Source organism: Lipotes vexillifer, unplaced genomic scaffold (genome assembly GCF_000442215.2).
Source record: "Lipotes vexillifer unplaced genomic scaffold, Lipotes_vexillifer_v1.1 scaffold40, whole genome shotgun sequence".
NCBI classification, from domain to species: Eukaryota; Metazoa; Chordata; class Mammalia; order Artiodactyla; family Lipotidae; genus Lipotes; species Lipotes vexillifer.
In genome coordinates, this window is record NW_006771578.1 from 4,795,116 (window position 1) to 4,809,774 (window position 14,659).

Here is a 14,659-nt window from a genome sequence, read left to right on the forward strand (position 1 = left end):
AGGAAACCAGGACCACTCAGGAACTGAGGCCACAGTTCCCATCAGGGCCCACTTAAGACTCTGTTCCCTCTGGTCACATCTGTTTCTCCCTGGGAACAGCTGCCTCCTCTCAGTCTGCTGACCAAGCCCTTATACTGTGATTTGCATGTGTCACAGAAGTTTTATCTGCAACCCTCACCCTCCAGTGCGGCCCCTCAGTACTCAGACAGGAAGCCAACTGGTCTACGTGGTCTTTTCTACCCAGGTAGCAGGTCACAGGCTGGAGCTAGCCAAGTCATCAGCCACCTAGAGTCAGATGTCCACCCCAGGTCCAATCACAGTCAGGCAAGGGGGCTGGGTCATGTGACCTGGAATCTGGCCACCAGGGGCAGTGAGTGTGAAAGTACCAGAAACATGCAGGCATCACACTTGTCAATAAGGCCATAGATTAGGAGTCCTTTATGCTCGGATGTCTTTGAGCTTGGAGCTGGAAGGGTGCCTGTGCCTTTTGAATTGTTTCTCCAGCAAAAGCAAAGGCTTTGTTTTTGTTTTGTATGTTTCCCGATTTGTTATATAAGGAGTTCTGGACTTTGGACTTCAGTTGGGCCCATTGTCTTTGGCTGAGCTGGACAGAGTCAGGGACACTGACATAGAGATGCATGAAGCTAAGAGTGTCCTCAGGGACTGAGGCCAGGGACTTGACCTCAGGGGCACTGTGCCCACTCCCACTGAGTCCACCAGGCATGGGATGAAGCAGAACCAAATGATGGCAAAACAGAACAGTGGTTAACAGGGAGCAGTAGAAAACAGTGCACTGGGGAGTCCTCCTGCAGAACAGAATCACCCTCGAAATTGGGACAACTGGCAACATTTTTCTGGCAGGAATATCAGGACTGCTACAGGCAAGTCCAGTGATTGCTGTGTGGCTCCCATTTTCCTCCCTTTTGAATCAGAATTTTTTGTGTTTTTCCTTTCCCTGGAGGGTGTGTAGAGGAAGATAAATTATCTTTTTAGTTCACAGTTCTCTGGATCAAGAGGAGCTGCATCCAGACCTGAGGAGGATCACAAAATCTTGGCTTCAAGCTAGATGCCATGACTGGATACCACTTTTGGGAGTCCCAGGATGCAGTGAGCATATTTTTCCTGAAGAGGGATGTGAATAATTGTGGCCTAAGAGTAGTGACAGAATGACTGCACCGATGACCCTAACTTGTCACCTCTCTGTGCCATTTGGTACTTTGCTCCCACTCTGGGCTTGGCCATGTGACTTGTTTACCTAATGGGACAGTAACAAATTGTCCCAAGTAGCGGCTTGCAAAAGTCCTTGCACATTTCTGTGCTTTTAAGCTTCTCTGCAATCAGCGCAGGAATATATATGCTCTGGCTAGCCTGCTGACACGCCTAAGATTACATGCAGGAGAACAGTGTCATCCCAGGCAAGGCCACTCTAGAGCAGCCAGCCTACAGCCTGCCCACCAGCTGTCTGCAGACACCTGAATGAGCCCAGCTGGTATCAGCTGAGTCTGACTCAGATTAGCACAACTGCCCAATCAATAGGTAAACTCATGAGAAAGAATGAATGGCTCTTGTTCAATGATCCTAAGTTTTGCAGTGGTTGTTGGACAGCAACACTTAACTGAGATGTCAACTTTACCATTTGGAATGACAACTTCTTTACTACTATGTTCTGAGCAAATTATACAATCTGACTTAACTTCAGTCTCTCCTTCTATAAAATAGGGTTAATGAGAATGCCTATTTCAGAGGATTGTTGTAAAAAGTAAATGATGTAGTGTGTGTAAAATACCTACTACAGTGTCTGATATGTAGTATGGGCTCAATAAATGTTAGTTAATTTTCAGTGCAGTGTGCAAGTTGTTTCCTGTACAAGGATGTATGATCAAGGGGACAACTTAGGGGTTAAAATCCACCTCTTGCTCCACTTACCAAGTAACGTGCTCTGGTGCAGGACAGTGTCTGTCTGAAAGAAGGGGCAGCTGTTTCTAATTGGCACTGTTACCATATGGGCTGGCAACAGTCCTGCTATTATTATTAATTTTATTGTTCACCTCTCATCTTGTTTTAGTATACTGTCATTTACTCAGAATCCCAGGAGACTTGAAATTCCTACATTCAAGGGCGTCTCTCAAGCTCTCTCTCAGGGCCAGCACTCAAGTTTTCCACATCCCTCCTGCTGGGGTAATTAACTTGCTCCAGTTTATCAGGACCTTCTCAGTTTTGGCAGTGAAAGTCCCACAACCTAGGAATCTCTCAGTCCCAGGCAAACCTCCCTCCTTGAATGTCCCTTACTTTTCATCCTTATTGATGGAGAACAGCCCACAGTATCCACTGGTTCTCCCTTAAGCATTAGTTTTACCTGGAGCATGACTTCACCTTCACTAGAGTCTTCTCATCGAGAAGGTCAGGGTCACTGGTGGATAGCTTCCTACCTCCAGTCAGCCCCTGTTGTGGGGATTTACCTGGGACCCTCTCCCTCCTCTTCCTCCTTGACTGACCACCCCTTGCTCCCAAGCTCCTTCCCCTGCACTCTGGCTCTAGTCCCTCCTCCAGCCATCCCTTGTGACCATGTGTGACCACACTCCCAGGGTCTCCAGCTGCTGCCAAAGAACCCAGTCCAACCAGGCTCCTGTGGAGAGGTCTGCGATACCAGGATTAAGCATAGAATGTGATGGAGAAGTGAGCAGTAGAATCTTTATGATGAGATGGGCCATCCAAAACTTACCAAGGCTGCAATGCCACATGGCCTGAGAGAAGTTAAAACCAAGAACAACAAAAGGCCATGTGGCAGGGAATACACAGACAGACAGTTTCAGCAACACTGAGAGCCACTTTCGGGTGGACCAAGAAAGAGGATAATTAACAAGAAGAAAAAAGTGGAAGGATTTGTTATAGCCAAGAGAAAAAATTCAGGGCAAAGACCCCAAACTCATGGGCAGCAGAGAACCAGGGAAGCTCCTTATTCTCCCTTTGGCAGAGCAGCTCCACCCTAGAAAGTGCGGCGGCAGGAGTGCTGTGTTCTCTTCTCAGTGGGGTTAGGGCTTTGTGCTCCAAGCTCCCGGTGCCCAAGGATGACTTGATGGCTCCTGTCTACCCCCACTGGAGCTGAGATCTGCCTCCTGAGCTGCTCGGCTCTCAGCAGACAGGAGGGAGATATAAAATGTGTGAAAGGGGAAAATTGGAGTGGATGCAGTGCCCGTGAAGGGATAACCAAGAAAGGACCCCCATTATGCCCCCAACCCCACACCCATCACTGTCAAGGCTGGCAGCTGCCAAGCTGGCAGAAGAAAGAGAACCAAGGAATAGAGATGATCAACACTTCAATTCCAGAGTGATGGATACATCAGGCCTGCCTTTCTCCCAGCCTGCCTCTCAAGCCCCTCCAGCACCAGCAGAATCAGGACCATAGGTGCGGTCCAATAAGCCTTGCTGCTTCTGGGGACTACATACGGACCTTTTCACTGTCACCCCTCTCCCCGTCCCCGCAGTGATCAAAATCATCAACTTGACCAGACCTTCTGCCTTATTTACTGGTTGTTGTGCCTGCAGCCCTCAATTTTTTTCAACTTTAAAATAACTTCTGTATCGTTCTCAAATCACATCTTGCCTACAGCTGGAAACGCTTAGATCACAGTTACTGTAGTGAGGGGGAGACATTGCCATAGGGATGGAGGCCTGAAGCCTGCAGAGATGGGGACAGGGGACTCCGCCATAGGCTGCAGACAGGGGTGGGAGTCCCCTCCAGTCCTTACTTCCCAGTCTAATCTGAACCCCACCATCTGCTCGAAAATTGGGCAATCACAGATCATATCAGCAGAAACATTTGACAACACAATCTCAACCTGTCACTGAAAATAGGACACATCTGTTTATTTTATTTTTTACTTACTGTCTATGAACTAAACCATAAACATAAAATCCTGACTCCTATGTTTATATAAGAAAGGTATTTTAAGCAAAGTTGCCCGTGGCAGTGTAATTTTTTTTAAATGGGAAAATCTTGTAAACAACTCAAATATACAAAACATAGTAGCATGATTAAGTAAACTATGATACAATTATATGATATATAACTATGCCTACATTTAAGTAGTATTTTTTAATCTGTTTCAATCTGCTTGGAAAATGTTCTGTGCAAAGAAAAAAAAAAAAAGACTGAGCCATACATACTATGATCCAAATTAATAAGACCTATGTATCTAGATATGAATAGAAACAGTCTGGCAGGGTTTTAGGAGTGCGGGTACACTGTTTTATTCGTTTTAGTAATTTTCACATGTCTTTGAATGAACAGACGCTGGTTCCTGTTTATGCTAGATTCCCGCTGTGTGTGTGAGTCCTGTGGCTACTCCCCCAAGGCAGTAGAGCCCGCACTGTAGATTCCAGAGCTAAGTCTAAACCTGACTCTCTGCAGGCCCTGCTATGCACTGACCTCTGGCTGAGGCCAAGTGAATGCTCAGAGAGCAGGGTGGGACACCACCCTCTGGCCCTCAGGAATGACCTCCGCGGCAACCAACTTGGAACGCAAAGGCGCATCCGTGGTGAGGCTGACACAGACGGCCCCTCTGCTGCCAGGACCACAGCTCAGAGAGCCGTGGGGCAGGACACACTGAAGATGGCTCTGTCCAGTGCCAGTGATCCCGAGGTTGCTGGATGGGGCAGTGAGGCCTGGATGTGACCGTTTCCTGGTACCCACGTGGCACTCAGCCAAAGACCTCTTTTATGGGTTTTTTAACACTGCCGTAAATTAACCTAAATACTTATTTACTTACATTTTTCTTTAAATTTTCTTTAAATTTCTTTAAATTTTTCTTTAAGTTTTAAAAACTTCATTGAATTTATTTAAAAAGAAAACTGAAAAGCCAGCAATATGTGCCTCAAATAGAGCGTAATCTAAATAAAATACAACAGAATGTTATTAAAATTCTAGCACAATGCTGTTGCCTACGGAGTGCTATTGGGGTAGCGCTTGCTCTATCTTTGTCAAAAAGAGAGATTAGCCAAGCGTTTGAGAGGTACTGAAGACATCTTGAGCCTCCCAAATTGCACCTCTCTCCTTGACATAATCAGAAAGATTAAAAAAAAAAGTTAAAAGGGAATGGATTAGCATGGGATTCAACCTTCTTTACCACTATGTCTGGGTACCATGGAAATCATCTACTGCCAGTGACATATGCCTCAAACACCGGACAATCGGCAGAGGGGAAAGAAGGCAGGACTTGGAGTCTGAGGGTCGGGAACTGAGTGGCAGGGCTGGTCTGTCCTTAGCTTGGTAACCTGGAGCACTTACTTAATTTCTCTAAGTCCCAAAGTCCTTACTTGCAAAACTGAATCATAATAGCTGACCTACTTTTTCCACAGGGTTGGTGTGAGGCTTGGATGTAATTTTGTGTGTGCAGGAGCTGGCACACACACATGTGTGTGTGTGTGCGTGTGTGTTTATAATAAAAGGGCACATGGTCTGTGGCAATCTAAAAGTATATCTTGCAACGAATAGGTTACTCCACAGGGATAAACGATAGGTAGAATGTAAGGGGACGTTCATTTTCAACTAACATTTACAGGGTTCTGCACAATTCACAAACGACTTTCCCCTGCATTAGTTAACTGGTTGTCCCCAGACTGCCACATAACCAAACAATACAGGCAACGTAGCTTGGTGGTGCAAGTGGGTGACGGCATCAAGCCTTAAGAACAAACTCCAAGCTTACTTTTCTTCTTTCCTTAACATCATCATCACAGATTTTAATCACACCATTGTAATCAACCTAAAATGAATAAAACACGGCTATTGATGATAATGAGAATTATTATTACTCTGACTACTCTCATTACTACGCTTGCTAGGATTATCAGAGCTATGATACACTGGACATCTCCTGGCTGCCAGCGCTCTTGGTACTTTCCATTAGTATCTCATTTAATCCATGTATTAACCCAGGAATAGGTACTGTGTTTACCTCCAATTTAAATATAAGGAAACTGCCCCTCAGAGGAGTTCAGTACCTTATCTAAGACCATATAGCTGGTCAAAGGCAGAGGCTAACTGTGAAACCATGTGTGTCTGCTCAGAGCCTGGGACTGTTCACAACCAGGATTCCATTTTCGCTATAAGACACCATTGCTGTACAAAGCCCCAGGGAGGATCTCTGCCATTGGGCAGCTTTGGGGCCCAAAGCACAAACAAGGGCCCTGGGTGAGTCCAAAGACAAGGAGGCAGATAGATGGGCAGGTGCTGCACAGAACAAGGAGGACCCATGGAGATAACCATGGAGGAAGAAGCACCTTCTGCTACAACCGGTTAATCAAACCAGGCCAAATCATGTCCCAGGCAATTTTCTGGGCAGCCTTCAGAGAGTCACCCAGGCTGGGAAGCCAGTCAGTTGTGCCTGATCATTCTCTGTGGCCCTGTGCTCCCCAAAGATAAGTCCAGACTGGCCCAGTGTAGACAAATGAGCAGTTCTATTACTTCTGAAAGGCAATCTAATTCCCTTCAAATTTAAAAGTTTCCACGGTTTCCTAACAGGCCTCAGTGGGGCTCATGTAGAAATTAATAAGTTCACAGTGTGCCCAGCTTGCTTTCATTACCATTTTCTTTGCCAAGCAGCGGACACACTTTGCATTATGACTCAAGGATTTTTCTGTATGTGATTCTCTAAGATCATGTCCACTGAGCTCAGACACCGGGTTGAGAACTGAGTCAGGTCTCATGGACTTGACTGAGGTCTGAGGGAGGTTTCACTGACTGAGAGAGAGCACCTCTGCTAATCAGCTGGGTCAGGAATCAAACGCAAATATCACAGGGAAAGGGAATTCACAGCAAGGATGAGAGCCCTGGGCTCCAATCCCAGGCCCGCGGCTAGCCTGCTCTGGAATACTGAGCGACTTTCTTGGGCTCCCTGTGAGTCAGTGCAGTGATCTCCTCTATGAAAGGAGAAAAGAGAGGGATCATGAAAAGTAAACTCAAATCTACAAAACTTCGACTATATCTTGAATCTTTGCAACATGCATCCTAGACATTCTTTAAATTTAATCAACACAGCAACTCTGGGAAGCTTATACATTTATTCCACAGATGAAGAGAGTGAGACTACTGTAACTGGTGAATCCATCTTATTGCCATGAAACCACACCATCAGAATGAGCCATACAGGGTCAGGGAATGAGAGATGTGTGTGAATGTGACCGCAAATGCACACAACTTCTCTGGAAAGCATTTTAACAGGTTTCGGAACTTTAAAAGATTTGACCAATTAATTCCAATTCTGAAATCCATCCAAATGATAGAATCAGAAATGTAGACACATATTGTAATAAAAAAGGCCTGAAATAGACAAATTACCAGTCATCTCACAACAGTCTGAATGGCCATCATCAAAAAGTCTACAAATGATAAATGCTGGAGTGGGTGTGGAGAAAAGGGAACCCTTGTGCACTGTTGGTGGGAATGTAAATTGGTACAACCATTATGGAGAACAGTATGGAGGTTCCTCAAAAAATTAAAAAACAAACAACCATAGGATCCAGCAATCTCATTTCTGGGTATATACCCAAAGGAAATGAAATCAGGGTCTTGAAGAGATTATCTGCCTTCCCATGTTCATTGCAGCATTATTCACAATAGCCAAGATATGGAAACTTCCTGTCAGTGGATGAATGAATAAAGGAGATGTATACAGACATTATTCAGCCATGAGAAAGAAGGAAATCCTGCCATTTGTGACAATATGGATGGGCCTTGAGGGCAGCATGCTAAGTGAAATGTCAGACAGAGAATGATAAATACTGTATGATATCACTTATATGTGGACAGTGAAAAAGCTGAACTCATAGAAACAGACAGCAGAATGGTGGTTACCAGGGGTTGTGGTGGAGAAACGTGGAGATGTCAGTCAAAGGGTACAAACTTCAAGTTATGAGTTTGGGAGATCTAATGTTCAGCATGGTGATTAGAGTTAATAATATTATATTATATGGGCTTCCCTGGTTGCACAGTGGTTAAGAGTCCGCCTGCCAATGCAGGGGTCACGGGTCTGTGCCCCCGTCCGGGAGGATCCCACATGCCGCAGAGCGGCTGGGCCCGTGAGTCATGGCTGCTGAGCCTGCGCGTCCGGAGCCTGTGCTCCGCAACGGGAGAGGCCACCGCAGCGAGAGGCCTGCGTACCGCAAAATAAATAATAAATAATTATATTATATTATATTATATTATATACTTGAAAATTGCTAAGAGAGTAGACCTAAAATATTGTCACCACAAAAAGAAGTGGTAATTATGTGAGGAGATGGAGGTGTTAGGTAACACTATGCAGTGGTAATCATTTTGCAACATATAAGTGTATCAAGTCAACACGTTGTATGCCTTAAACTTACACAATGCTATATGTCAATTATAGCTCAATAAAGCTGGGAAAAAATAAAAGAATGGTAAACTATAGAATATTCATTGAGCTGGAAATCATGCAGCCATTTAATGAGATGCAGAAGAGCATTTAATAAAATGGTGTATATTCATTAGTAGGAAAAATAAGTTATAATATTGAATATAAAGTGTATCACTATTTTTGGATTAAAACAGAGTAGCAAAACGACTGGAAAGAAATACACTAAGATGTTAACAGAGACTCTCTCTGGGGGTAAGAAGATTTCACATTTTCTACAATAAGCACTTTGTCATAAGCAGGAGATATATAGTAAATGCTATTTTATATCCCTGAATTTTGTATTTATCCACAAAATTCAATCATGATTTTTATTTAAATGAGTGATATTTTAGGTAGGAAATTTTTCTTAAAAAGTTTTTAAAGAGGGAAAATCTCAAGAGAAACAACACAGAGCAAAAGTGATACGGGTGGAACCATCCCCCCATGAGCTTATAGCTCATCTCACTGGCTAAGCTGAAAATAAAGACCACTGGTATGAGGGTGGAAAAACTGACACACAATACCAGAGCAGTTGATAAGGGGGGGACCAAAAGCTGCAGCTGACTTCAAGAAGTGATGGAGCTGGCAGATATGAATTTTTCAATTTTATGAGAATGATAGGGATCTGAAATAAATCTTCAGTATTTTATTTTTAAGATAAATGTTTTAAGATAAATGTTCTTTGCAGCATGGATGGCTGGTTAGTGTCTGTGTCCTGTCTCAGAGCCAATCATAAATAACACTGAGAAAAATAGCTTTGACCATTCTAAAAAGCACCTTTACTTTTTACCCTTAAGAATTTGGAAGATTATACTTTGATGCATTAAGCTAGATTTTTTTTTTTAAACGCAGCTGCCAATATCAGGCGGAGTGTAGAGATTGTCTTCAGATGGAAATAATGGCTCAGGGCTTCGCTTAGAAGCAAACCTTAGTTTCAAGAGGTGTCAGAACACCTGTGGTCACATCTGATGGTCTGAATACAATTTCAAGTTTAAAAGTATTTGATGGATTTAGAATTGAAGGAAATCCTTTGGTCAATCTTCAGGTGAAATGATTAACTGTCCTTCAGGTCGACAACCAAGGAAGGTAAGTGTTTGTAATCCAAACTTTCAAATAGCAGATTTGCTTGAATTTTTTTTTTCCATTTTAGTCTTTACATTAGAGTTTATAAGTTTACTGTAGAACAGCTTGTTCAATGACCTCAGTTTCCTAGTACACTATTGGATGAGAACAGGGCTACACTGAGGCAGACACAACGAATAATCGGACACATCCCTCACTTTTAACGTGTTAGCCTCACTACCTTACAGTGACTTAAAAGCATCTGTTTACTTCCCATTTAATATGTCATTAGTTTTTTCTCTTATATCTTAAAGAGGGGTCACATACTTGAATGCAAAGATGAACAAAGGACCTGCACATGCTCAGTCTAATGAGGGAAGCCACAACACAACTCTATTTCAGATCTAATTCATCAAGATAAACCAGAATCCTGCAGGTTTTATGCAAACTTTCCCAACTTCTAAATGCTGTCTCTATTTCATTTTTTAAAGCACACAGTGCATGCCCGTCCAAACATTCCCATGACCCAAACATTTTTGTTAGTGTTTGTTTTAAAATCTCATTTCCAGGGGGTTGGTGAGAATTGCTGATTAACCTCAGTATAGTTATGTCCAAGAAGGGGATGAGTTGGAATATTCCCAGGCTGGTAAAGAAGGTCTGGGGAAGACACCTCATCTACTGTGGGATTCACACTGCCAAGTGGCCTTTGGTTGAGCTGGGACCTCTGAGGATGTCTGGAAGATGTATGGAAATGTCCCAACTCTAAACACCATGGAAGTCACAGTTAGGTACCCTTGGTGGTTATCATTCTACATAAAATAAAGATTAAGCCTTCTTCTGAGAGTCTAGAGTATCTCCCCCATGCTCTGCGAGAATGCTTATGGGTTTGTCTTCACATAAGGCTGAATTTCCCCATTTAACTCACCCCCTCACTCCTTACTTTACAATGTTCTGTAATGAAAAACAGGACTTCACAGAGCTTATCTCTTAGAAGTGTGAAAGAGCCATTTTTTTCTGCCCAAGTAGCTCATAATGTAACAGACAAACTGTCAGAAAAACTAGACTTCATCATGGTAAAAACCTCAGCCTGGCACCCATCAATCATAAAGCAATCTTCCAGAAATCTTGAAAACCTTCATTAAATTTCCTGTCTTTCTTCTGACAGTTATAAAATGTTAACAATATCACTCATGATGTAGGCATCTTCAGAAATTCTTTGTCCAACCCCTCCCCGCCCCGCCCCGCCATCACCCGTCCCCTTTTCTTTGCCAAAATCTATGGAAACGTGAGACACAGCCATCTTCTTTCACACACCCCTCCTGGGATCTGGCCCTTGCAGGAGGTTAGAGGAGGAAGCAGTGGTCATCTTGATGACAATGAGAAGGCTCTCTAGCCACAAGCTGCAAGGGCAAAATGGCACTGCCTCCGGATTCCTCCTCTAAAAGCGACACCCGTTTTGAAGCGCAAGGGCACAAGTCTGTCCTACCCTTAGCAAATGACTCCCGATCCTTTTTTCTTTCCTTTTTCTCTTGGCAGTCTACCAAGTTACAAGCCTTCACCTGTTCGTGATATGTGGGTAGTGGGGACAGTGGGTTACACATCTTCTCGTGTCGATGAGAAGATACAGAATTTTCCCTCTTTCTAGGGGGAAGATTCCCCCACAGGCCTTGCTGGCCCAGCTTTTCCAACTCCAGAGGCCACTTCAGCAATATACCATCTCTCAGAAGAAGAAGATATAAGGGTCTTGCATTGCAGGCAACACCAAGGAGAAAAACCATAAGGAGATACAGAATCCACACCAGGAATCAGAGGAAGCACACAACTTTGAAAGCACAAGCTGATCTGTGAGAGCCACACGTGGTGACAAGAGCAATGGAGCCCAAGCCTGGGTTTCGTGGAGGTTTCCCAACTTGTCTCCCAAATGAGCAGAGCCTAACCATGCTAAGCTATCATCTCACCTGCAAAAGGAACCGGTGCATCTTTATCCAGGGCGACAAGTGGTGGGTCCAAAATGACTGTGTCGTTGTTCTCTGTTATGACCCCATGATACGAAGTCTCAATCCATGGCTTGTGCTTGTTCACTGGAAAACAATGGAAACAATAAAACAAAAAGATTGACTTTTAAGATCATTATTTGAATCCATAATAATATTATGAATATTGCCCAAATCCCATTATTTCTATTTCTAGATGCCCAGTATGGATATTTTAAAAAACTAATCAAAAGCTTTAATTCTTAAATGCTACTATCTATTCAGAGATGTTTCAGAGTTAAAATCCATTATCAATCAACAAACTAGCAGATTACAACTGCATGCTGGGATTTCTGACCCCAATCTTATCCAATCCATCATTAGGAGCTGTTACTGAATTTTATATACATGTACATGGATAAGTACCAACAAATGTGTAAATATACGACAAACATTTTAATCTTTTCTGATCCATTAAAGACTGACTCTATCTAAATGGTCTAAATTATATAGCATTTTAAGTTGCTCTTCAATAATTTGATCAGCTGAATGATATACTGTATAATGTACAATTAATACACTTAAAATACATATCAAATATATATTATTAGTTGAGATGTCCCCCCGCAAAAGATGGATTGGAGTCCTAACCTCCAGTACCTTGCAATGTGACTTTATTTGAAGATAGGGTCTTTATAGAGGTAATCAAGTTAAAATGAGGTTATTACGGTGGGTCCTAATCCAAAATGACTGGTGTCCTTATAAAAAGGGGAAATTTGGCCACAGAGACAGACATGCACACAGGGAGAACGCCACGTGAAGAGTGAAGTTGTGCTGTCACAAGCCAAGGAACTACAAAAATCTACAAGAGAGACCTTCAGAGCAAACATGGTCCTGCTGATAATTTGATTTCAGACTTTTGGCCTCCAGAACTGTGAGACAATAAATTCCTGCTGTTCTAAGCCACTCAGTTTGTGGTACTTAGTTATGCCAGCCCCAGGAAACCAATGCTGTGGTCTAAAGTCAACCAGCACTAAGACTTGTACCAGGATTGGTGTAATAGTCCTATGTGAAAATCTTATCTGGTGAATATCCTATTTCTGCTAATTCCAGCCCCTTGATTTGTCTCTGGTCCAGCTCTCCTATGTGAATAGCTGCAATGGCCTCTTGACTTGTCTTCCAGTAAGAAGTCTTGTCCCATTCCAATCCATCCTCCACAATGACATTAAGAGTGATCTTTCTAAAGTATTAATTCTAATTCTTCAACTGGGAGCTCCTTGGTTTGTCCTTTTATTCCCCCACAGGAATCTGGGTGCAGAGTATCTGCTTTAGAACTGAAATGACAGATTACAGGGAGCCCTAGAATAATCAAAGCTGTCCCAATGCTAATCCTCACAACCTGCTTCACAGCTTAAGAGATGTTGTCACATATGTAATGCTCCCCCCAGCAACCTGAGAGGTAGGTGTGATCATTATGAAAATGACAAAGAAACTACTTTCACAAGGTGTGACTTTCCCAAGATGGCCACAGGGTTAATAACTAACAATGGCGAAAACCCAAAACTCTTTCCTACATCATGATATCCAAAAAGTGCCCCCCCACACTCATATCATAATATACGTAATACACATTACACTATATAACCCACATTATAATATATATTATACACACAATACATATTGTTTCAATAGCCATGACAAAGCAAAAGCTTATACATAGATTTGAGAACAGATCTGTGGCAGTGGCTCTGTCCCCTTCCCACTCCATCATGCTTTAAAAGGTCAGTTAACAGCTGTTCCAGGATTGGTGGTAGGCTCAACCTGGGACCACTGTTTTGCCCTTTGTCACCCATTCCACAGCAACCGTGAACTAACCGAGGGGCAGTTTAGTGGGGCATGGACATATGTGTTGCTATTCTCAGTTGTTGGCCTCTGAGACCTATTTCTGATGATTGAATCATGCCCAGGGTAGAGAGCCCCTTGCCTAGAGCAGGTCTTAATGGGGCAGCAGGCTCACCTATGCTCACTTGTTGGCATTCAAACCAGTGCTTCATTATGGACCTTGGAAGAATTACAGCCACTCTGGGTTGTCCCCACACTCATTTGCTCTTTTATTAGCCATCAACACAAATGCAATGTAAATAATTTGCAACTGTTGGGAAAAATAATTAACCTTTTTTTCCTTTAATTAAACCTAGGGGCCTATTCATTAGAAATGTGTACAGAAGATATACCAGGAGCTTACCCAGTGTTGCAGATTCACGCACCACTTGGCTCACTGGCAGACAACAGAATCTAGAGTCAAGGTTGTTGGGCTGTGGCCCTGGTTTAGCCACTTCAGGGCTGATTCAGTGCAAGTCAGTTGGCCATGCAGCATCTCAACTCCCTCAGCTGTAAAATGGGGAAGATGACACTGCCCACAGGGTTGTCATGTCATTCAGATGTCCTCAGCTGGCCACATAGCCCCTGCTCTTTCATTACCCCCCTGCTCTCTGGGCAGTGAAAGTGTCACAGGAAAGGTGCTCTGCAGACCCTGAAGTTAAGAAGTCGAGATTTCTGCATCATTAGTGGGGATTCTCCTCTCTATCACTACTATAGTTAGTTGAGTACCTACCACATATTAGGCATTTTACATTCATTCATTAATCCTCACAACAACCCCTCTAGATGAGACTTTGTATCTCATTGTGCAGGTGAGGAACTGAGTCTCAGAGGGGTTTAAATATTCCCTTTTTGGAAAATAAAAAAGGTTCATATTCCTAAAATTTCTTCATTTCTCTCTCACTTTCTAACTTCCTTCAGATCTATCTCAACTTTGCTTTGTCAAGGTTGATAAACATCTGCACTTTGATGAGTAACCCCAATGAAATCTTCTTTGCTTTGTGTATAGATCAAATCCTCAGGTTTGCAAACCAATAACTTAAATTTACATTATTTTGACTATGAGGATACCATTCATGGCTGAGCCAATTATCGTGCAAGGATTACTTCCTAGTGGTCCAACCATCATCCCAAGAACACTATTCCTTGTATAGAGACCAGCTGGATTCTTGATTCATTCATTCCATCAAATGGCTGAATCATCCTCCATTTTAACCTGCATGATATTTGGAACCAGCCTCCTTCATTTATTTTTCCTAACTTTTATTTTATATTGGAGTATAGTTGATTAACAGTGTTGTGTTAGTTTTAGGTGTACAGCAAAGT

The 14,659-nt window shown here is 43.0% G+C and overlaps 1 protein-coding gene across 1 annotated transcript in view; it reads right to left on the reverse strand.

Annotated features, from left to right (window-relative positions):
* Positions 1-14,659, reverse strand: part of CLSTN2 (calsyntenin 2) — a 655,546-nt gene that overhangs the window by 394,600 nt on the left and 246,287 nt on the right. The window contains exon 2 of the mRNA XM_007446973.1: positions 11,438-11,560. Within this exon, the coding sequence (XP_007447035.1) occupies positions 11,438-11,560 (123 nt within the window). The remainder of the gene's footprint in view (positions 1-11,437; positions 11,561-14,659) is intronic.